Here is a 24576-nt window from a genome sequence, read left to right as displayed (position 1 = left end):
ATAGTACACAGTTATTTAAAATTGTAATAATATTTCACAATATTACTGTTTTTACTGTATTTTTAATTAAATAAATGTAGCCTTGGTGAGCAGACGAAACTTCTTTTAAAAACATTAAAATCTTAGTGGTGCCAAACTTTTGGACTGTACTGTATATTAGTTACATCATTTTCCTTTTTCTTGAATTAATATGCAGAAGTGCTTATGAAGATTTTTCCAAATTACTGTCCTGGCTAAACTTTTTTCAAGAACAAAACCTGTACCGACGAGGATGGGATTCGAACCCACGCGTGCAGAGCACAATGGATTAGCAGTCCATCGCCTTAACCACTCGGCCACCTCGTCACGATACCGCATGTGCGTTCTGTACAGGTGCTCGTGGCGGCACGTGATAGCTATTTTAAAACTACCCTAAACTCGGTTCAATGCTACATAATCAGTTCTGATCTTCTTACCGGTTTATCAGGCGAGGACGTCAAATCATATACACGTTTCTGCGTGTGTGTATGCGCGCGCTCGCTACTGTCATGTCCACAAGGGGGCGCAGTTACATCTCAATTATCAGACAGTCTCTGTTGTATAATGTTCAATATCTTCCTTTTTGGCTAATCTAGGACGTCTTCTTGACACTGAAAGCCCATGTTTACATGTTACACAAGATAAAACAGAAAGCAAATGCTTCACTTTAGTCTAGATCCTAGTCTTAATGCAGTTTTTCTTAAAGTATGGGTCACGATGTGTGTTTATAGCCGAAATGTACAATAACTGCTTTAGCTTAACTTAAGTTAGTAAATTAAATGTGCTCTGGTTAGTCCGCTCTCCCGCACCGTGACTGTGAAACTGAACTAACCGGGACTACAAGGCTTTTTTCTAATGATAATATCACTACGCAATATCGTTTGTGTGACGCGGTCCGCACTTGAGAAATCATATCACTCCGCGGTGTCAGCTCCTGTGCATCGGTTTAATGGACTGACACTAATTAGCACACGATCCAAAGATGACAAAATCAAATAATGTGTTGTTTGGACATGTAAAAAGTAACGAGTAATTATTTAACAATTAAAATAAAACCCTAAGAGGGTTTTTTTCAGAACTGGGCGAAAAGTTTTTTGTAAGCAAATTGCTTACAAATGTCTACTATTATTCACAGAAGTATCCAACCTGTTTAATCAGATTTATTTTCTTTAGAAATGTAATATCATAGTTCACTCCAAAATATATAAAACAATAAATACATTATAAGAAAACTACAATAAACCCATTAAATTTATGTAATAATAGCCTACCTAAAAATTGTAAGAAGCTTTCAGAAACTTTCATTGGAAAAAACTTGTGTTATATTTTGTTAGTTTGGTTGTTTCTGTGAATGTTTAAATGTTTAATATGATTTAAAATAGATATTTCATTGATAATGTCTGTATTTGCCCATGTTTTTTTTTTTTGCCTAAAAGCCCAGATTTACAGTTTTTAAGTGTGGGTTTCAGATAAACAAAATATTTTTGGCCCTGGGCTAAGAATACTGAAGATCCTCTGCTTTAGACACACAATTGTACTTTGTTTCCAGTGATAATGTAATTAAATATTAAGTAAATATAATGAAGACTTTTGTAAGTGCTATTGACAAGCATCACTAAAACCGCTGAAAAAGACATAAAAATAGGCTAGTAGGAATTTACAAAACTGTGCAAACAGTCATCCTTTCTTTCTTTTCTTACTTCATTCTTTCTATGACTCAGACACTCATTATTACTCATGATTATCATGCACATTCTCTCTCTCTTTCTCTTTCTGGCTCCTCCCTAAACACTTTTCACAGTTAAATATGTCCCGACAGCATCCCAGCATCACATTCAGTCAGCGTGTCTAACTTGAGCTCCAGTGATGAAGGTCGTGCCGTTCCTCCTCTCCCTCACGTTGTGTCTGAAGTGTTCCTGTGTCCTGGCGAAGACTTTGGAGTTCTTCATCGCAGCAGTGGAAACTAAGTGGGAATATGTGTTTACAGACACAGCAGATCCTACAGCAAACCAGAGGTGGGCACTTCTATCATTATGAACACATAATAATTACATGCATTACAACCCAAAATGTTTTATTATGCACCATTTATGAAATCTTATTACAGTGTTCTCAAAAAACACAATTGTGTTCAAACTGTGGTATAAACTAGAATGTGACTATAAAGCATACTGTCATCAGTTAGTCAGTATTGAAAGGAAACAGCTTTGAGAAAGTGTTTGGTCTTTTCATTAGTTGAGATGGACTCAGTCCAGCAACATTCAAAGGCAAAAACTTTGAGGACTGTCCAAATTTCAATTACGCTTCCATAGTTAAACAGAGCGTGACAAAAGTGAAATAAGTTTGCATTCAGTGTCGTTAACAGTTTGATTGATCATTTTAGGAAGCCTAATTTGGTTACTTTTTAAAAAATTAAAAAACAAAAAGCAGATGCCTGTTATTTATATTTGATATATTCTAGAAGTGATTTATGAATAGTGCATGCGGTCAGAACAAACATCTTGGTGTTTTAGAACAGAGTGTGATAACAGTTCATCAGTGTGAAACCGCAGAGGATTGTTTGCTGAATATGCATATTTCTTGCAACCATTCATAATACTTTATAAGACAGAACATACTGAAATATTAAAAGACAATGTCTGGTACAATAACTGAACATTTTGCATTGCATTAAGAAATTGCCCCTTGTGTGCATTGTTTTTTGTTTTATTGCTTTGCATTGTTTTGTATAGATGGTTATTTACAGTTTATTCATTCTGAACAGGAAATTTGCATCTGGTGTCCAGAAATACATCAAGGCTGTATATACGGAATACACCGATTCCACTTTTACAACGCCAAAGTCAAAACCTCCATGGGCTGGTCAGTATAAACTCTGCTTCTTAGGAAAAACATTAAGATGTTTCGAATGAAACAAATAGAAAGTTAATTTATTTCTGTTTTCCACCTGTTTCAGGTATTCAAGGCCCGACCATCAGAACAGTGGTGAACGACAGGGTTGTGGTGCACTTCAAAAACTTTGCATCACAAGCTTTCAGTATTTCTCCCATCGGTATTCCGTACTGGAAACAATCGGAAGGTAAATCTGATGGAATGTGCAGCAAATTTGCATTAATCTTCTTGGAATTCTATAGAAATTTACATTCATTCATTTAGCAGACGCTTTTATCCAAAGTGACTAACTATTGATGAATACAACAAGTGATTCTTCTTGAGGCAATAAACTTGAGTAATACAAAGATTCAGCCATCAGTTAGAATTACAGAAGCTTGGTTCCGCCGCTAAATAAAAAAGGTAATTTTTCTCGCAAGTGTGCATTTTTATCACAATTCTTTGATAAAATTCTTGCAATTCTGACTTTATATCTCACAATTCTGACTTTATAACTCGCAATTCTGACTTTATGTCTTGCAATTCTGACTTTATAACTCGCAATTCTGACTTTATAACTCGCAATTCTGACTTTATAACTCGCAATTCTGACTTTATATCTCACAATTCTGACTTTATAACTCGCAATTCTGACTTTATAACTCGCGATTCTGACTTTATATCTCGCAATTCTGACTTTATATCTCACAATTCTGACTTTATAACTCGCAATTCTGACTTTATATCTCTCAATTCTGACTTTATATCTCACAATTCTGACTTTATAACTCGCAATTCTGACTTTATGTTTCGCAATTCTGACTTTATATCTCGCAATTCTGACTTTATATCTCTCAATTCTGACTTTATATCTCCCAATTCTGACTTTATGTCTCGCAATTCTGACTTTATAACTCGCAATTCTGACTTTATATCTCACAATTCTGACTTTATAACTCGCAATTCTGACTTTATAACTCACAATTCTGACTTTATATCTCACAATTCTGACTTTATATCTCGCAATTCTGACTTTATATCTCACAATTCTGACTTTATAACTCGCAATTCTGACTTTGTCTCGCAATTCTGACTTTATATCTCTCAATTCTGACTTTATATCTCACAATTCTGACTTTATAACTCGCAATTCTGACTTTATGTTTCGCAATTCTGACTTTATATCTCGCAATTCTGACTTTATATCTCTCAATTCTGACTTTATATCTCCCAATTCTGACTTTATGTCTCGCAATTCTGACTTTATAACTCGCAATTCTGACTTTATATCTCACAATTCTGACTTTATATCTCACAATTCTGACTTTATAACTCGCAATTCTGACTTTATAACTCGCGATTCTGACTTTATATCTCGCAATTCTGACTTTATATCTCACAATTCTGACTTTATATCTCACAATTCTGACTTTATAACTCGCAATTCTGACTTTATATCTCACAATTCTGACTTTATAACTCGCAATTCTGACTTTATAACTCGCGATTCTGACTTTATATCTCGCAATTCTGACTTTATATCTCACAATTCTGACTTTATAACTCGCAATTCTGACTTTGTCTCGCAATTCTGACTTTATATCTCTCAATTCTGACTTTATATCTCACAATTCTGACTTTATAACTCGCAATTCTGACTTTATGTTTCGCAATTCTGACTTTATATCTCGCAATTCTGACTTTATATCTCTCAATTCTGACTTTATAACTCGCAATTCTGACTTTATAACTCGCAATTCTGATTTTATATCTCACAATTCTGACTTTATATCTCTCAATTCTGACTTTATATCTCGCAATTCTGATTTTATAACTCGCAATTCTGACTTTATATCTCACAATTCTGACTTCATATCTCTCAATTCTGACTTTATATCTCACAATTCTGATTTCATATCTCGCAATTCTGATTTTATAACTCGCAATTCTGACTTTATATCTCACAATTCTGACTTCATATCTCTCAATTCTGATTTTATATCTCACAATTCTGACTTTATATCTCGCAATTCTGACTTTATATCTCGCAATTCTGATTTTATATCTCACAATTCTGACTTTATATCTCTCAATTCTGACTTTATATCTCGCAATTCTGATTTTATAACTCGCAATTCTGACTTTATATCTCACAATTCTGACTTCATATCTCTCAATTCTGACTTTATATCTCACAATTCTGATTTCATATCTCTCAATTCTGACTTTATATCTCTCAATTCTGACTTTATAACTCGCAATTCTGACTTTATAACTCGCAATTCTGACTTTATATCTCGCAATTCTGATTTTATATCTCACAATTCTGACTTTATAACTCGCAATTCTGACTTTATGTTTCGCAATTCTGACTTTATATCTCGCAATTCTGACTTTATATCTCGCAATTCTGACTTTATATCTCACAATTCTGACTTTATAACTCGCAATTCTGACTTTATGTTTCGCAATTCTGACTTTATATCTCGCAATTCTGACTTTATATCTCGCAATTCTGACTTTATAACTCGCAATTCTGACTTTATATCTCGCAATTCTGATTTTATATCTCGTGATTCTGACTTTATATCTCGCAATTCTGACTTTATAACTCGCAATTCTGACTTTATATCTCGCAATTCTGATTTTATATCTCGTGATTCTGACTTTATATCTCACAATTCTGACTTTATATCTCGCAATTCTGACTTTATAACTCGCAATTCTGACTTTATAACTCGCGATTCTGATTTTATATCTCGCAATTCTGACTTTGTCTCGTAATTCTGACTTTATAACTTGCAATTCTGACTTTATATCTCTCAATTCTGACTTTATATCTCTCAATTCTGACTTTATATCTCTCAATTCTGACTTTATATCTCTCAATTCTGACTTTATATCTCACAATTCTGACTTCATATCTCTCAATTCTGACTTTATATCTCTCAATTCTGACTTTATAACTCGCAATTCTGACTTTATGTTTCGCAATTCTGACTTTATATCTCGCAATTCTGACTTTATAACTCTCAATTCTGACTTTATATCTCTCAATTCTGACTTTATATCTCTCAATTCTGACTTTATATCTCTCAATTCTGACTTTATATCTCGCAATTCTGACTTTATATCTCTCAATTCTGACTTTATATCTCTCAATTCTGACTTTATATCTCTCAATTCTGACTTTATATCTCACAATTCTGACTTCATATCTCTCAATTCTGACTTTATATCTCTCAATTCTGACTTTATAACTCGCAATTCTGACTTTATAACTCGCAATTCTGACTTTATATCTCGCAATTCTGATTTTATATCTCACAATTCTGACTTTATATCTCTCAATTCTGACTTTATAACTCGCAATTCTGACTTTATAACTCGCAATTCTGACTTTATATCTCGCAATTCTGATTTTATAACTCGCAATTCTGACTTTATATCTCACAATTCTGACTTCATATCTCTCAATTCTGACTTTATATCTCGCAATTCTGATTTTATATCTCGCAATTCTGACTTTATATCTCTCAATTCTGACTTTATATCTCACAATTCTGACTTTATATCTCACAATTCTGACTTTATAACTCGCAATTCTGACTTTATGTTTCGCAATTCTGACTTTATATCTCGCAATTCTGACTTTATATCTCGCAATTCTGACTTTATAACTCGCAATTCTGACTTTATATCTCGCAATTCTGATTTTATATCTCGTGATTCTGACTTTATATCTCGCAATTCTGACTTTATAACTCGCAATTCTGACTTTATATCTCGCAATTCTGACTTTATAACTCGCAATTCTGACTTTATAACTCGCGATTCTGATTTTATATCTCGCAATTCTGACTTTGTCTCGTAATTCTGACTTTATAACTTGCAATTCTGACTTTATATCTCGCAATTCTGACTTTGTCTCGCAATTCTGACTTTATAACTTGCAATTCTGACTTTATATCTCGCAATTCTGACTTTATAACTCGCGATTCTGACTTTATATCTAGCGATTCTGACTTTATAACTCGCAATTCTGACTTTATAACTCGCAATTCTGACTTTATGTCTCGCAATTCTGACTTTATATCTCGCAATTCTGACTTTGTCTCGCAATTCTGACTTTATAACTTGCAATTCTGACTTTATATCTCGCAATTCTGACTTTATATCTCGCAATTCTGACTTTATAACTCGCGATTCTGACTTTATATCTAGCGATTTTGACTTTATAACTCGCAATTCTGACTTTATAACTCGCAATTCTGACTTTATGTCTCGCAATTCTGACTTTATATCTCGCAATTCTGACTTTATATCTCGCAATTCTGACTTTATATCTCACAATTCTGACTTTATAACTCGCAATTCTGACTTTGTCTCGCAATTCTGACTTTATATCTCTCAATTCTGACTTTATATCTCACAATTCTGACTTTATAACTCGCAATTCTGACTTTATGTTTCGCAATTCTGACTTTATATCTCGCAATTCTGACTTTATATCTCTCAATTCTGACTTTATAACTCGCAATTCTGACTTTATAACTCGCAATTCTGATTTTATATCTCACAATTCTGACTTTATATCTCTCAATTCTGACTTTATATCTCGCAATTCTGATTTTATAACTCGCAATTCTGACTTTATATCTCACAATTCTGACTTCATATCTCTCAATTCTGACTTTATATCTCACAATTCTGATTTCATATCTCGCAATTCTGATTTTATAACTCGCAATTCTGACTTTATATCTCACAATTCTGACTTCATATCTCTCAATTCTGATTTTATATCTCACAATTCTGACTTTATATCTCGCAATTCTGACTTTATATCTCGCAATTCTGATTTTATATCTCACAATTCTGACTTTATATCTCTCAATTCTGACTTTATATCTCGCAATTCTGATTTTATAACTCGCAATTCTGACTTTATATCTCACAATTCTGACTTCATATCTCTCAATTCTGACTTTATATCTCTCAATTCTGACTTTATAACTCGCAATTCTGACTTTATAACTCGCAATTCTGACTTTATATCTCGCAATTCTGATTTTATATCTCGCAATTCTGACTTTATATCTCTCAATTCTGACTTTATATCTCACAATTCTGACTTTATATCTCACAATTCTGACTTTATAACTCGCAATTCTGACTTTATGTTTCGCAATTCTGACTTTATATCTCGCAATTCTGACTTTATATCTCGCAATTCTGACTTTATAACTCGCAATTCTGACTTTATATCTCGCAATTCTGATTTTATATCTCGTGATTCTGACTTTATATCTCGCAATTCTGACTTTATAACTCGCAATTCTGACTTTATATCTCGCAATTCTGATTTTATATCTCGTGATTCTGACTTTATATCTCACAATTCTGACTTTATATCTCGCAATTCTGACTTTATAACTCGCAATTCTGACTTTATAACTCGCGATTCTGATTTTATATCTCGCAATTCTGACTTTGTCTCGTAATTCTGACTTTATAACTTGCAATTCTGACTTTATATCTCTCAATTCTGACTTTATATCTCTCAATTCTGACTTTATATCTCTCAATTCTGACTTTATATCTCTCAATTCTGACTTTATATCTCACAATTCTGACTTCATATCTCTCAATTCTGACTTTATATCTCTCAATTCTGACTTTATAACTCGCAATTCTGACTTTATGTTTCGCAATTCTGACTTTATATCTCGCAATTCTGACTTTATAACTCTCAATTCTGACTTTATATCTCTCAATTCTGACTTTATATCTCTCAATTCTGACTTTATATCTCTCAATTCTGACTTTATATCTCGCAATTCTGACTTTATATCTCTCAATTCTGACTTTATATCTCTCAATTCTGACTTTATATCTCTCAATTCTGACTTTATATCTCACAATTCTGACTTCATATCTCTCAATTCTGACTTTATATCTCTCAATTCTGACTTTATAACTCGCAATTCTGACTTTATAACTCGCAATTCTGACTTTATATCTCGCAATTCTGATTTTATATCTCACAATTCTGACTTTATATCTCTCAATTCTGACTTTATATCTCGCAATTCTGACTTTATATCTCGCAATTCTGATTTTATAACTCGCAATTCTGACTTTATATCTCACAATTCTGACTTCATATCTCTCAATTCTGACTTTATATCTCACAATTCTGATTTCATATCTCTCAATTCTGACTTTATATCTCTCAATTCTGACTTTATAACTCGCAATTCTGACTTTATAACTCGCAATTCTGACTTTATATCTCGCAATTCTGATTTTATATCTCGCAATTCTGACTTTATATCTCTCAATTCTGACTTTATATCTCACAATTCTGACTTTATATCTCACAATTCTGACTTTATAACTCGCAATTCTGACTTTATGTTTCGCAATTCTGACTTTATATCTCGCAATTCTGACTTTATATCTCGCAATTCTGACTTTATAACTCGCAATTCTGACTTTATATCTCGCAATTCTGATTTTATATCTCGTGATTCTGACTTTATATCTCGCAATTCTGACTTTATAACTCGCAATTCTGACTTTATATCTCGCAATTCTGACTTTATAACTCGCAATTCTGACTTTATAACTCGCGATTCTGATTTTATATCTCGCAATTCTGACTTTGTCTCGTAATTCTGACTTTATAACTTGCAATTCTGACTTTATATCTCGCAATTCTGACTTTGTCTCGCAATTCTGACTTTATAACTTGCAATTCTGACTTTATATCTCGCAATTCTGACTTTATAACTCGCGATTCTGACTTTATATCTAGCGATTCTGACTTTATAACTCGCAATTCTGACTTTATAACTCGCAATTCTGACTTTATGTCTCGCAATTCTGACTTTATATCTCGCAATTCTGACTTTGTCTCGCAATTCTGACTTTATAACTTGCAATTCTGACTTTATATCTCGCAATTCTGACTTTATATCTCGCAATTCTGACTTTATAACTCGCGATTCTGACTTTATATCTAGCGATTCTGACTTTATAACTCGCAATTCTGACTTTATAACTCGCAATTCTGACTTTATGTCTCGCAATTCTGACTTTATATCTCGCAATTCTGACTTTATATCTCGCAATTCTGACTTTACAACTCGCAATTCTGACTTTATATCTCGTGATTCTGACTTTATATCTCGTGATTCTGACTTTGTCTCGCAATTCTGACTTTATAACTCGCAATTCTGACTTTGTCTCGCAATTCTGACTTTATAACTCGCAATTCTGACTTTGTCTCGCGATTCTGAATTTATAACTCGCAATTCTAACTTTATAACTCGCAATTCTGACTTTGTCTCGCAATTCTGACTTTACAACTCGCAATTCTGACTTTATAACTCGCAATTCTGACTTTGTCTCGCAATTCTGACTTTACAACTCGCAATTCTGACTTTACAACTCGCAATTCTGACTTTATATCTCGCAATTCTGACTTTATAACTCGCGATTCTGACTTTATATCTAGCGATTCTGACTTTATAACTCGCAATTCTGACTTTATAACTCGCAATTCTGACTTTATGTCTCGCAATTCTGACTTTATATCTCGCAATTCTGACTTTATATCTCACAATTGTGACTTTATAACTCGCAATTCTGACTTTATATCTCGCAATTCTGACTTTACAACTCGCAATTCTGACTTTATATCTCGTGATTCTGACTTTATAACTCGCGATTCTGACTTTATGTCTCGCAATTCTGACTTTATAACTCGCAATTCTGACTTTGTCTCGCAATTCTGACTTTATAACTCGCAATTCTGACTTTATATCTCGCAATTCTGACTTTATATCTCGCAATTCTGACTTTATATCTCACAATTGTGACTTTATAACTCGCAATTCTGACTTTATATCTCGCAATTCTGACTTTACAACTCGCAATTCTGACTTTATATCTCGTGATTCTGACTTTATAACTCGCGATTCTGACTTTATGTCTCGCAATTCTGACTTTATAACTCGCAATTCTGACTTTGTCTCGCAATTCTGACTTTATAACTCGCAATTCTGACTTTATATCTCGCAATTCTGACTTTATATCTCGCAATTCTGACTTTATAACTCGCAATTCTGACTTTATATCTCGCAAATCTGACTTTATATCTCTCAATTCTGACTTTATATCTCGCAATTCTGAGTTTATATCTAGCAATTCTGACTTTATGTCTCACAATTCTGACTTAATATCTCGCAATTCTGACTTTATATCTCGCAATTCTGACTTTATATCTCGCAATTCTGACTTTATAACTCGCGATTCTGACTTTATATCTAGCGATTCTGACTTTATAACTCGCAATTCTGACTTTATAACTCGCAATTCTGACTTTATGTCTCGCAATTCTGACTTTATATCTCGCAATTCTGACTTTATATCTCACAATTGTGACTTTATAACTCGCAATTCTGACTTTATATCTCGCAATTCTGACTTTACAACTCGCAATTCTGACTTTATATCTCGTGATTCTGACTTTATATCTCGTGATTCTGACTTTATATCTCGCAATTCTGACTTTATATCTCGTGATTCTGACTTTATATCTCGTGATTCTGACTTTATAACTCGCGATTCTGACTTTATAACTCGCGATTCTGACTTTATGTCTCGCAATTCTGACTTTATAACTCGCAATTCTGACTTTGTCTCGCAATTCTGACTTTATAACTCGCAATTCTGACTTTATATCTCGCAATTCTGACTTTATAACTCGCAATTCTGACTTTATATCTCGCAATTCTGACTTTATATCTCGCAATTCTGAGTTTAAATCTAGCAATTCTGACTTTATGTCTCACAATTCTGACTTAATATCTCGCAATTCTGACTTTATATCTCTCAATTCTGACTTTATATCATGTAATTCTGACTTTATATCATGCGATTGTGAGATTATATCTTGCAATTCTGAGGAAAAGTCAGAATTTTGAGATATAAAAGTCGCAATTACCTTTTTAATCTTTTATTTCATGGCAGAAATAAGCTTCCATACAGAATACAACAAGCTAGAACATGGAGGGATTAAGGAATAGTGAAAGATTTATTTTAGATTAATTAATTCCAGGCTCCACATTAGGTTAATTGTGTCAAGAAGGAATTCACAGCATCATTATTGGCTCCATTTGGAATTCTGGAATTAATTTGTAACACTGGAGATACTAATAAATTCCAGAGTGCTTATGTGATTTCTTGTTTGACAGTTGTATAAACCAACATATAGTAAGTCTGGGCTTACCCATGGAAAACGAAAGCAAAATGAAAGCAATATCCTGAAATATACAGCAATATCCTGATATGTTTAAAAACCCATAGTGTGTAAAAATAAACCTCAACATCCTTCTGCTTTCTAACGGCAGGCGCGGGGTACGAGGACTCCAGTTCTCTTCAGGAGAGAGTGGATGATGCAGTGCCTCCTGGTGGTTACTACAAGTACGTGTGGGACATTTCCCCCAACTCCGGACCAACCCCATCAGACCCGGACTGTCTCACCTACATTTACTCATCACAGGTCGACATCGTCCGAGATTTAAACAGCGGACTCATCGGGACTATTCTGATCTGTAAAACAGGTGTGGCTCTGTTCCTTCTCTGTTGTTGGGATGTTTCAAATATATCAATTTAGAAGTAAAATATCAGTTTAAAGGGGTCCAAGTATGCTTTTTCCCATGTTTATCTGTCTTTAGTATGTAATGTTGCTGTTTGAGCATGAAAAAGTCCCTCCAGCGGGAGTTCTTCTCTATATCAGTGTCAGTGTTTCTGAACTCCCTGAAACGCCTCTATTGTAGTCTTGAGAGCACATTGTACTTTTCAGAAGGAGGGGCTTCATAGAGACAGGAACTAAACAGAGTGTTACTAACAGGCTGGGAAGAGAGGAGCTGCAACAATGGAGAATATGAGGAGAATAATCAACATTCAAGCAGGAAAACCTGTTCTAGTAGAACACAAAAACAACATCTAGACTTTGTAAAAAGGCATAAAATGACCTCTTTAACCACTGATGTTTTGTACTGAATGAATATTTGACATGTCCTTTAACATTTGACCTCTCTCAGAGGCTCTGACGGAGGAGAGACAGCAGAAGGTCCCAGAGTTTATTTTGCTTCTTGCTGTCTTCGATGAGAGTAAGAGCTGGTACCAGGACGTGGGCAGAGCAGACAAACTGAAGAAAACATCCAGTCCAACCCAGTACCACACCATCAATGGATACATCAACTCTACATTACCAGGTGCAAAATTACCTCTTACACTACTCGTCAAAAGTTTGGAATAATTAAGATTTTGGAACGTTTTCATAGTTGCTATTCCTACTGGAGTACTGAAGTACCTGCTTTTTGGCATGTTCGCACCGCAGGAACTGGTAATGATTTTAGTTATAGAAACACCAACTAACTCCACAAACATAGAAAACAGCGATTGATGGACTGACGCAGAAGTCCAGGCACTTCTCAATCTTTATGCTAAGGAGGAAATTCAACACTATTTTGAAGAGATCAAGCGAAACATGATCATGTATTTCTGCTCAGCTAAGGGGCATCAACTACATGGCAAACACTATAATACTTACACATTTACTTTCTTTGTTTAACAGTTATATTTAATAACAGACTGTTAAACAGATTGTAAACATGGTGTTCTCAGCGCCGTCAAAATAAAAGTCCCGCACGACAACCAGAGCGGCAGGACGTAAGTGATGGCTTACGTCACTTCAGAGTTGTATGGAAGCTTGTGAATGAAAAATTTTGACATTTTTTCTCTGAATTGCATGATATAAACTTGCAGTTGCATGTAATAAATTCAGAATTGCGAAATATAAACTCAATTCTGAGAAATAAAGTCAGAATTGCAAGATATAAACTCGCAATTGCAAGAAAACATCAGACATGAGCTTTTTTCCCTTCAGAAGTGGACTTTATAACTTGAAATTGCGACTTTACATCTCACAATTCTGAGAAAAGAAGTCAGATATTTATATTGTGAGATACAAACTCGCAATTGACCCTTTGCCGGGAGTTTGATTGACAAGCGATCTAACCAATCATAACGCAGAATCTGCCATTTTGTCTGACAAAGCAGTCAGGAGTTATAAGATTAACCTCGGTGGACTTGAACTTGAAAAATGGTGTGTACTGACATCTTTCCGCGTTTGAAACAACATTCGTTCTGATGTTCATGCATGTTTATTTGATGCTATAAATAACTAGTTGAAAGAGATGATCGGTTCACGGGCTGCTTGAGCTGAGGCGCTACAGTGATCTGTCACAACACATTAAAGAGCCACAAAACGTTTATTATTGTTAGAATTTCTTAAAACATTACACAATTTGAAAGCTAGGACTATGTTTAATATCATAAGTAACCTGCTCGGTCTTGTCTGTCGACGTGTTGTCAGTGTCCTCTTTTCTCCGCGATGAATTTTTCACTCTGTGTGGCATGACAGAGCCATGGCTTGTCGGACAAAGCAACAGTAACTAAGGGGGGCGGGTCTTTGCGAAGGCTCAATTGCGAGAAAGAAAAAGTCAGAACTGTAACATAAAAAGGCACAATTACCTTTTTTTGGAAACAAGCTTCCATAGAGTTGCTAATGGCTGTGCAAAAATGGCCTTAAGGGAAAATTTAGTTCTTGAGAGACCGTCCTGATGGCTAGTTCCTAAGATTCAGCATCGCACTGTTAGGAGTTGATGTGTTTTATTTTACATGTTGTAATTCTCAAATGTATTCTGCATCTCTGCTCTTGTTTCATCAGGTCTAAACGTGTGCCAGAAGAGCCCGGTGGTGTCCTGGCATCTTATTGGTCTTGGTTCCACCCCAGAGATCCACAGCATCCAGTTTGAAGGACACACCCTAAAGGTGTTCGACCATAAGCGGATAACTGTAGAGATGACGCCCATGACCTTCACTACGGCCCTGATGAAGCCGTCCGCTCCCGGAAAATTTCTGATCTCTTGCAAGATCCACTCTCATCAGACAGGTAAGACTCATGTAAAAGGTTTCGAATTTGAAATCCAAACTTTGTTTTCATGTTTCTCTAATGTTTAATTTAACCCTCCTCTCCAGCTGGTATGAATGCATTCTTCACCATTGATAACTGCCCTGAACCTGTGGCGGTCCCAATCCCAGACAAGCGAAATGTCAAACAATCTGATGACGATGAAGAGGATGAAGACAACATGTTCTCTATAGTGTTCAAGCAAGGAAGCCCTGTATCTGTGCTTCGTTCGAGCGCCAAGGGAAGACCTAAAGTGTGGGTCCATTACATCGCAGCAGAGGAGATGGACTGGGACTATTCGTCTCAAAGCGGCGAACGGTACGGCTTGAGCATGTCCTGAGATGAATGAATGTGAAACTGATTGAAACTAATGTTGATTTTCATGTTTCAGGCCTTCGAAATCATCAGCAGCAGCAACTGAGTGGTTCAGAAAAGGTCCTCAGCGCTTGGGTGGGGTCTATAAGAAGGTGGCTTTCATTGAATACACAGACAAGACCTTCACTGTGAAGAAAACCACCGGCAAAATGCTGATGGGTCCAGAGCTCAGAGGGGAAGTGGGAGATAAGTTTCAGGTATGAAATGTAGATTTCCCGCAGATTTGGATCGATCCTTGAGAACTTTAGCACCACACACACACAACATCGACTGAGCTTGTGTGATTACCTGCGTCTGTCCTTCTTCAGGTCAAGTCATATATTCATGAAAAAATCAGTTGTCAAAAGATGAAAGCGATATCTTTCTCGTAGTATCCTTTTGAACATTTAAGGGTATTTCCCATGACCGCCATCAGCGCTGTTCAATGCTATGAATCAATGCCACTGATATCTATGAAGTGAAACATCAGCTTCAGCATTACCCAGGTGATGCGTTGCTCATCAATTGAGCATAGGAAAGTTGTGCTCAAAGTTAAAGGGATAGTTCACCCAAAAATGAAAATTTGATGTTTATCTGCTTACCCCCAGTGCATCCAAGATGCAGGTAACTTTTTTTCTTCAGTCGAACGCAAATTATGATTTTTAACTGCAACCGCTGCCGTCTGTCAGTCAAATAATAGCAGTAGATGGGAACTTCAACTATAACAGTAAATAAAACTTGCTTAGACAAATCCAAATTAAACCTTGCGGCTCGTGACGGCACATTAATGTCCTAAGACACGAAACGATCGGTTTGTGCGAGGAACCGAACATTATTTATATAATTTTTACCTCTAATACACCACTATGTCCAGCTTCGTTCAGCTTCCTGTTAGTGAGGTCAAAAAACGCGTTCTGTTGACGGAAGTGATGTCTCGCGCTCATTGAAGTATATGGGCGAGACATCACTTCCGTTGTCAGAGCGCGAACAGACCTCACTAGCCGGAAGCTGAATGAAGTTGGACATAGTGGTGTATTAGAGGTAAAAATGATATAAATACTGTTCGGTTTCTCACACAAACCGATCGTTTCGTGTCTTAGGACATCAATGTGCCGTCACGAGCCGCAGGGTTTAATTTGGATTTGTCTATGGAGGTTTTTTCGACTCTTATTGTTCAAGTTCCCAATCACTGCTATTATTTGACTGACAGACGGCAGCGGTTGCAGTTAAAAATCATAATTTGTGTTCGACTGAAGAAAAAAAGTCATCTACATCTTGGATGCCCTGGGGGTAAGCAGATAAACATCAAATTTTCATTTTTGGGTGAACTATCCCTTTAAATTAATCTAAATGAATCAACGTATTTAAGCGAATTAATCATGACTTACTCATAAACACAATGCCATGCCGCCACCTAATAGTGTAACAATGTAACTGCACTGACTAACAGCCTGCAATTATGTTCAGTTTTAAAGTCTTATAGTCTCTTCAGTAAGCCAAAATATCCTAATATTGATAGTGTTTTGCGTAAACTCTGTTCTTAAAGGTCTATTAAAATGTTCATAGTGAAATGAATATTTGTTGTGCTTATTATTATTATTTAATTATATTATTGTAAATAATATAACCATGGCAACATCTGCGTTATTACTTTATCTGTAAAAGTTAACAGTGGCAGTCAACAGAGAGCTTACATATCACTTATATAAAGCTTGAATGATCGGGAACGGTATCGGACGATCATGATGACAGGAAATCGGTAGTCATATCGACTGCAAAAATCCTGAACAGAGCATCTCAACTTTGAACCCTGGCTAACAAGCTAAGAGTCTCCCGCAGATGGCGCCAAAAGCAATCCGTGCATGAAATAAATACATTATGCAGATTATGTAGTAATCGTTTAAGGCTATTTTGCGATTTCAATCATTATGAAGTAACCAGTGCGAGTCATACTTTTCAGTTCATATAATAAATGTAAATCTCTTTACCTTTATGTTGTTCCGAACCTTTATTCTTTCATGGAACACAAAAAGAGAAATATTATGCTGGTTGCTTTTTTCATCTTAATGAAGAGAATGTGAAATTACTATTTACTGAGTGATAATTGACAGTTCATCCTGATATTTAAAGTCGCGATTGGAAGTAGTGGCAGATCTTTTCTTCTATATTTTGTGAGTAAGCAGATGAGAGAACAGAAGATTCAAATTCAGTTCATTGCTGACTTTAAAGTGATAACTGAGACAAATAAATTTGATGTGATTAATTTTTCACTCTTTTGTATTTCTCTATTAGATTATTTTTAAAAATATGGCCAGTCGACCATTCAACATTTATCCAAATGGCCTGACCAGCGTTCAGCCTTTGAAGGCAGCGAACAAAGGTATGAGACATTTAAAAAAAAATTGAAATTTTTATTTTAGTTTTAGTTATTTTAATACTAAACAGAACATTTGAAATGAAAATGAGATATGTTGCCTTGGCAACTTGGTTTTATTTTATTTCAGGTAACGTTTATTTTATTTCAAAGTATAATTCAAAACTAAAAACATGGTTTTAGTTAAAGATAATAACCCTGGTGTCAAATAGAGTTATTCTAGTTAACGGGATGCAAATGACTTTTAATGGAATTAACGTATTTTTCTCTGTTTGTGGGTTGAAGACAAACAGGTGGATCTTCGTTCTTTGGCCGTTCCACCAGGTGAGATAATGATGTACCTTTGGAAGCTGACATCAGAAGATGGACCCACAGATGCCGACCCACGATGCCTCACCCGCTTATACCAGAGTATGGTGGATCCCGTTCGCGACGTGGCGTCTGGGCTGGTGGGACCCCTTATCATCTGCAAATCCCAATCTCTGGACAAAAGAGGGAAAGTGGTGAGAAGAGACCATGATTTAGATCTGATTATCTCAACCCAGGCTCACTGCAAAAACATGCCTGCATGTGGCGTCATTTCGCACAATTATATCACATTGCTCTGTTGCACGTTTTCACTTTTAAAGTGAAATATTGTGATTGATTGGTGCTAAAAGCATATCCTGTCTTATCTGAAACCGATACATTTGAATGTGTAGTATATTATATGTATCACTTTTGAAAAGAATGGACCACCTACACTAAAACTAACTGAAAGAGTCAACAGAAGCAAACGTGAGATAAAAAACATTTTCTGAAGCAACCATGCCATTTTAGCCTGCTTCTACAAGCCTTTGAGCTCTTTTATCCTGACTCTTGTTTCATGGGACTCGTTTTACGTCACAAGAGCAATGCTGTACCAGGTGAGCTACTGAGCAAGTTTACTGTGTCAGAAAAGCCAAACATATGGAGCTGGTTATGTGATGCAAACGTGAAAATGTATAGCTTTACAAATCATGCACTATGGTAAAAGTGTGTTTTAGGAACAGCCAAAAAATAAGTCTTCGTAATAGATAATCTGCCCCTGTACTCATAATTTATGTGATAAAGAATTAAACCTGTTGGTGTTTTTACTGACACTAGTGTTCATTTCAGTGTTTTTATGAGCAAAAATGTAGGTAAAGGCATGTTTTCCAATGAGCCTATGTTGGTTTATCAGATGGATGGATGGATGCATGGAAATTATTATTAATAAATACAAACTATGAGTACAAATATGGATGGTAAATGATAGTTAATGCTCTTAATGTTTTCACAGCTAACTTCAGATAAAGAGAAAAAGCTCCTGTTTACGGTGTTTGATGAAAACAGAAGCTGGTACTTTGAGGACAACATTAAAAGGAATAGTGAAGATCCAACAAGGATTAACCGCAATGATCTGAATTTCTACAATTCAAACGTCATGCACAGTGGGTGTTGTTTTTTTACTCTCTGGATGTAAAACATGGGATAATCTGTGGTGGCTTTTTGTATTATTATATCTGCATTTTTAATAAATTAATCTTTCTGCCTGTCTGTTTCAGCTGTTAACGGCTTCATGTTCAATCAACTACAATTCAAGGTGTGCGTTGGCGATGTCATACTCTGGCATGTGGCGAGCATTGGTGTGCAAAGCAACTTCCTGTCAGTCTACTTCACAGGAAATACGTTTGAGAGGGATAAAAAATACGGCACTGTTCTCACACTCTTCCCAATGACTGGAGACACAGTGACCACTGAAGTGGAGATGCTAGGTAAGGGTCAGAGGTCAAGGCACACCTGAACGTTATAAATACGGTTTTTACTATATTTTTGATTAAATTAAATGATTGCATACTTTTGACCAGTATTAAAACAAATTAATACAAAATGACAAAAACTCTGATTAAATAAAATCTCATTAAACTTTACCTAAAATTGATAAATATAAATTTATAACATAATGAAAAAAAAGGGTTAATTCACCCATAAATGTAATTTCTGTAATTAATTACTCACCCTCATGTCGTTCCACACCAGTAAGACCTTCGGAACACAAATTAAGATATTTTTGATGAAATCCAATGGCTCAGTGAGGCCTGCATTGCCAGCAAGACAACTTACATTTTCAATGCCCAGAAAGCTACTAAAAACATATTTAAAACTGTTCATGTGACTACAGTGGTTCAACCTTAATGTTATGAAGCGACGATAATACTTTTTGTGCACCAAAAAGATTTTATTCAACAATATCTAGTGATGGGCGATTTCAAAAAACTGCTTCGGAGCCCCCCAGTGGTGAAACATTGAAATTTCGAAACACTTATGGCGTAACGAAGCCTCGTTTACTGAAATCACGTCACTGGCAGTTTGATACACGCTCCGAACCACTGATTTGAATCAAAAGATTAGTTGGAAATATAAAAACTATAGTATATGATACTAAAATGACACTGGTTTGATGAAATCGTTTAAGGGTGGAGCAAACCATGAAATATGATGAAGATGAATATAAGAATCATGTATAAGAATATGTTCATAAGTCTGATGTCTGATCTTTGTAGGTGAATGGGAGGTCAGTGCATTTGACCCCTCTCTGAAAAAGCTAGGCATGAGCGTTCGCTACACGGTTGTTAACTGTGAAAGAGTTCTTCCCCTGGTGGACAACGAAGACTACGATGACGAATTCATTGAATTAATTGAACAGAACTTCCCGACTCCACGGGGCACAACGGGAAAGAACCACAGTATCGCCATCCGTCTGTGCCGAAACAGAACTGTGACTGGCTCTGAGACTGAACGAGTAAACATGAGCCGAGCTTCAGACAATGGGAGACAAAACAGAACCCGCGTATGTGAGATAAGATATGTTCCGGTAAAGCGGGAAAAAGATCTGGATGCGTTATCACAGGGTGGGATTCCACAGGATATTTTGGATCAACTGGAAGAGGAGATGGGTGGAAATTCTTTGGAACGTCAGAAAAGGTCCCACCACAAATTGGAGTCTTACAGAAACAGGCCAGAGTTACCAAACAAGATTGATCCTACAGACATAATAAGTGCCACAGAAAACAGGGAATTAACAGGGGAAGATCAAAATCTGAACGTTGCAAACATTCAGTCAGATGCAGATACACACAACAAAACACATCCAAGTGGTAAAACAACAAATGACCTGTTTAGAAAATTCATTCTTAAAGATACAAACTTGTCGACTAACCTCAGTCAACTTCTAAACAACTCTATGGAGGTCATATCAGAGAGAGTGAGGAATCGACGGGAGCTGTGGAGCATCAGCAAAGACAAACTCAACAAAGTGGATGTGAAAGTTCTGAGCAAAAATGAGGTTCTGGAAGACTCTGGAAGTGCGGGTCTAAAGATGGACAAGATGGAGGAAAGTTTGAATCCACTTAACTATAATTACAAAGATGCAAAGAAGTTCCAACCAGATTTGGAACCGGTTTTGGAACCAATGTCAAATTCCTCAGATAATCAGACATATGGCAGGAAATCCTTGGAAAGTGACTATGATGATTATAGCGATGAGGGAAGCGTTTTTGGTTTGGATCATCATACTGAAGATAATGTCGGCATTAGGTCAACGGAGTCAAGGTTTCGTAGTTACTACATCGCGGCAGAGGAAATCATGTGGGATTATGGGATTAATAAACCAGCTCAGCTTATCAAACAAAGGTAACAATGCATGTAAACATACTGATGTGCCACAACCACAATTTTGATCATTTTAGCAGACAATTCAAAAGAATTTCTGTTTGGAAATATACAAACACAAACATACACACACGTTATATTGTATAAAATCTAATTTTTGATGGTGTCAGATTGAATCAAATCCATTTAATTTAGTTGTTTGTTTACTAAATTAAATATTTACTTTATTTACTTATTTTATAGTGCAAAATACTCCTTGAAATTACACAATGCAATGCTCTTTTAGATTGTGATATTAATATTTTTTACTTTAAAACCAGCCTTAAAGGATTAGTTCACTTTCAAATAAAATTTTCCTGATCATTTACTCACCCTCATGTCATCCAAGATGTTCATGTCTTCCTTTCTTCAGTTGAAAAGAAATGAAGGTTTTTGATGAAAACATTCCAGGATTATTCTCCTTATAGTGGACTTCAATGGACTCCAGAAGGTCAAAATGACAGTTTCAGTGCAGCTTCAAAGGGCTTTAAATGATACCAGACAAGGAATAAGAGTCTAATCAAGCGAAACGATCGTTCATTTTTGGAAAAAAATGTAAATGTATATGCTTTATATAAACAAATGATCACCTTTCATGTGCTTCCGCCAAAACTGCACTTTTGTATTCTTCAAAAGCTAACGCTGCATGTCCTATGCCTTCCCTATTCTACTTATGGAAAAAATGGAACTGGTGCCGAGTTTGTTCCGTAAGTAGAAAAGGGAAGGCGTAGGACATGCAGCGTAAGCTTTTGAAGAATACGAAAGTGCAGTTTTGGCAGAAGCACTTGGAAGGCGATCATTTGTTTCAGTAGATAAAACTCTTATTTCCTCGTCTGGTATGGTTTAAAGCCCTTTGAAGCTGCAATGAAACTGTAATTTTGACCTTCAACCGTCTGGAAGCCACTGAAGTCCACTATAAGGAGAATAATCCTGGAATGTTTTCATCAAAAACCTTAATTTCTTTTCCACTGACGAAAGAAAGACATGAACATCTTGGATGACATGGAGGTGAGTAAATTATCAGAAAGATTTTATTTGAAAGTGAACTAATCCTTTAATGGCTTCCTTAATTGTATTTGCACTAAATGTTTGATGTGTCCACAGGGAGATGCGACGGGGAATGAGAAAATATTTCCCAGCCTATAGAAAGGTGGTTTTCAGAGCCTATCAGGACAGAGATTTCAAGAATCCAATCAAACGAGGAGAACTAGACGAGCACCTTGGCATTATGGGTCCTGTGTTGAAGGCAGAAATCAATGATATTCTTACTGTAAGTTTCTTCATTAAAAGGAGGTACTACAAACCTCTTGATCAAACTGAACATTCTTACGATGCAGTCAATCTAGTCTTTTCAATAGAAATCATTGGGAATTTCTTGTAAAGGCGAAATATTTCGCAACAGGTTCAATCATGTGAATTCTCTGCACTGACTAATTCTAATTTTGTTCCTACAATAAGTTTCTTTATTAGAAATGTGCTATTAAAAGCCTCTTGATTCAATTGAATATTGCAGTCACATTTACTGTTCTGCTTTTGCCACTTCAATAGAAATCCGCACAATTGGGAACTTGATGTGAAGGCAAAAGCTTAACTAGAAGACACAAATCTCACACAAAAATGCATCATCAAAAAAAAAAGTATTTATTAATCAGCAAAGTTTCGGTCCATCGCCCACACTAATTTCTCGCATTTCTCTTCCCACAAGGTGGTTTTCAAGAACCTGGCGTCCAGACCATACTCTTTCCACTTGCATGGGGTGTACGATAAGACACAGGGGAGTTTCAGCCCTGGAACGGGCCCAGAGAGCTCCAAGGCTGAAGATGTACCAGGTGATCCAGTTCCTCCCGGTGAGGAGAGGGTGTACAACTGGAGAATCTCCAGACGACAAGGTCCCTCAGCGTCAGAGTTTGACTGCAAGGCTGGGGCCTACTACTCCAACCTCAACATGGTAATCCAATATGCAACACAGGAATCAAAATTAGGTTGGATTTAAGGAAACATTCATGTCATATTTATGTTGTCTTTACTCCCTCCTGTTGTGTCGGGTCAGTTTGACCTGCATTTGATTTTCAAACTTCTTCAAACAATGATTAAACTACTTCTGTCATGGCAACTCTCAGAGTGTTTGGCATGGTAATGGATATGATAATGTTGATAAGTTTGGTCTTGGTGGAACAGATATGCTATGCTGCAGCTGTTGGTTTTTGATGCTGCAGAGCAAGTATAGGAATTGCTACTGCCAAAACAGATAAGACATGCTGCTGCTGTACAATAATGCATACATGTAGTAGATCTATACAGGTGGAGCTGGGGAAGGCGGAGGGTTTCTGAAAGTGCGCTATACTACAGCAAATGCTGACTGGTATTTGAAGGTTGAGCAGTGAGCTCATTGGCTACTGATACAGCAGGGACCAATCAGCTGTGCCCTATGGAGTTTCATGACAGAACTTTTGCTGCTTCCCAATTCACCTACTTCTACTACGCCCTAAAAGTATGTACTCTTTTTGTGAACACTTTTGAGTGTGTAGCAAAGGAGTAGACAAGCTTCGGGACATACTATCACGTCATACAATTGCGTCTTTGCTCTCTGTCGCATCTCGTCACCGTAAACTGGCCTGTCAATCATCTTACATCCTCCACCAGACTTCATTCCTACCGTATCGGAGAGAAATGCAGTATCACGTTGATCTGCAGTTGCGGGTCTTTCATGTGGAGAACTTGTTGTGGGCAATATTAGCCTTTATAGTGTGCACGGATCCACACTTTGAAAATCTACCGGAAATAGTAGACCATCCGGGGACTTTTGGCATACTCTTTTCAACATACTATGCTTTGGGACACACTTATTTTAATCTCGCATGCTATTTAGGATGGATAGTATGGACATTGGGACGCAGGGTTCATTTTTATTTCTTGAAAATTTGTGAATACTTTTAATTCAGGGTCATCAGTAAGCATGCAAAGTTTTGCGCTTGTTTAGAAACAAAATTAATGAGATAGTTGGTGTCAGATTTCATTGGTGATTTCAAATATGAAATTTAATCGAAAGCTTGGCAAACAGCTTTGGAGAATTTGATGTTTCCCCCATTCAAAGAGATAGGAGCTGCACTTGGATGCCCGAGAGGCGTTTCAAAGATGGCCGCCAAAAGAAATGACTTGTCTTAAAGGGACTTCATGGATTTGACCCATAGGGAATGCA

The 24576-nt window shown here is 36.1% G+C and overlaps 1 protein-coding gene and 1 non-coding gene across 2 annotated transcripts in view; one reads left to right on the top strand and one right to left on the bottom strand.

Moving 5' to 3' along the window:
- Window positions 1–263: 263 nt before the first annotated feature.
- On the bottom strand, window positions 264–345 carry trnas-gcu (transfer RNA serine (anticodon GCU)). Its single transcript has one exon. It is a non-coding gene; the product is annotated as a tRNA-Ser (tRNA).
- Window positions 346–1843: 1498 nt separating this feature from the next.
- Window positions 1844–24576, top strand: part of f8 (coagulation factor VIII, procoagulant component) — a 31459-nt gene continuing 8726 nt past the window's right edge. The window contains exons 1-15 of the mRNA XM_067393023.1: window positions 1844–2033; window positions 2783–2880; window positions 2975–3097; window positions 12309–12521; window positions 13005–13178; window positions 14696–14920; window positions 15007–15256; window positions 15330–15510; window positions 17585–17672; window positions 17952–18169; window positions 18967–19117; window positions 19232–19441; window positions 20231–21359; window positions 22482–22647; window positions 23083–23325. Coding sequence (XP_067249124.1) covers window positions 1885–2033; window positions 2783–2880; window positions 2975–3097; window positions 12309–12521; window positions 13005–13178; window positions 14696–14920; window positions 15007–15256; window positions 15330–15510; window positions 17585–17672; window positions 17952–18169; window positions 18967–19117; window positions 19232–19441; window positions 20231–21359; window positions 22482–22647; window positions 23083–23325 — 3618 coding nt within the window. The 5' untranslated portion in view covers window positions 1844–1884. The remainder of the gene's footprint in view (window positions 2034–2782; window positions 2881–2974; window positions 3098–12308; window positions 12522–13004; window positions 13179–14695; window positions 14921–15006; window positions 15257–15329; window positions 15511–17584; window positions 17673–17951; window positions 18170–18966; window positions 19118–19231; window positions 19442–20230; window positions 21360–22481; window positions 22648–23082; window positions 23326–24576) is intronic.

The sequence above is a fragment of the Chanodichthys erythropterus genome, chromosome 1, assembly GCF_024489055.1.
Source record: "Chanodichthys erythropterus isolate Z2021 chromosome 1, ASM2448905v1, whole genome shotgun sequence".
Classification (NCBI taxonomy): Eukaryota; Metazoa; Chordata; class Actinopteri; order Cypriniformes; family Xenocyprididae; genus Chanodichthys; species Chanodichthys erythropterus.
Note: the sequence above shows the minus strand (reverse complement) of the source record. Positions and strands in the feature narration are given on the sequence as shown.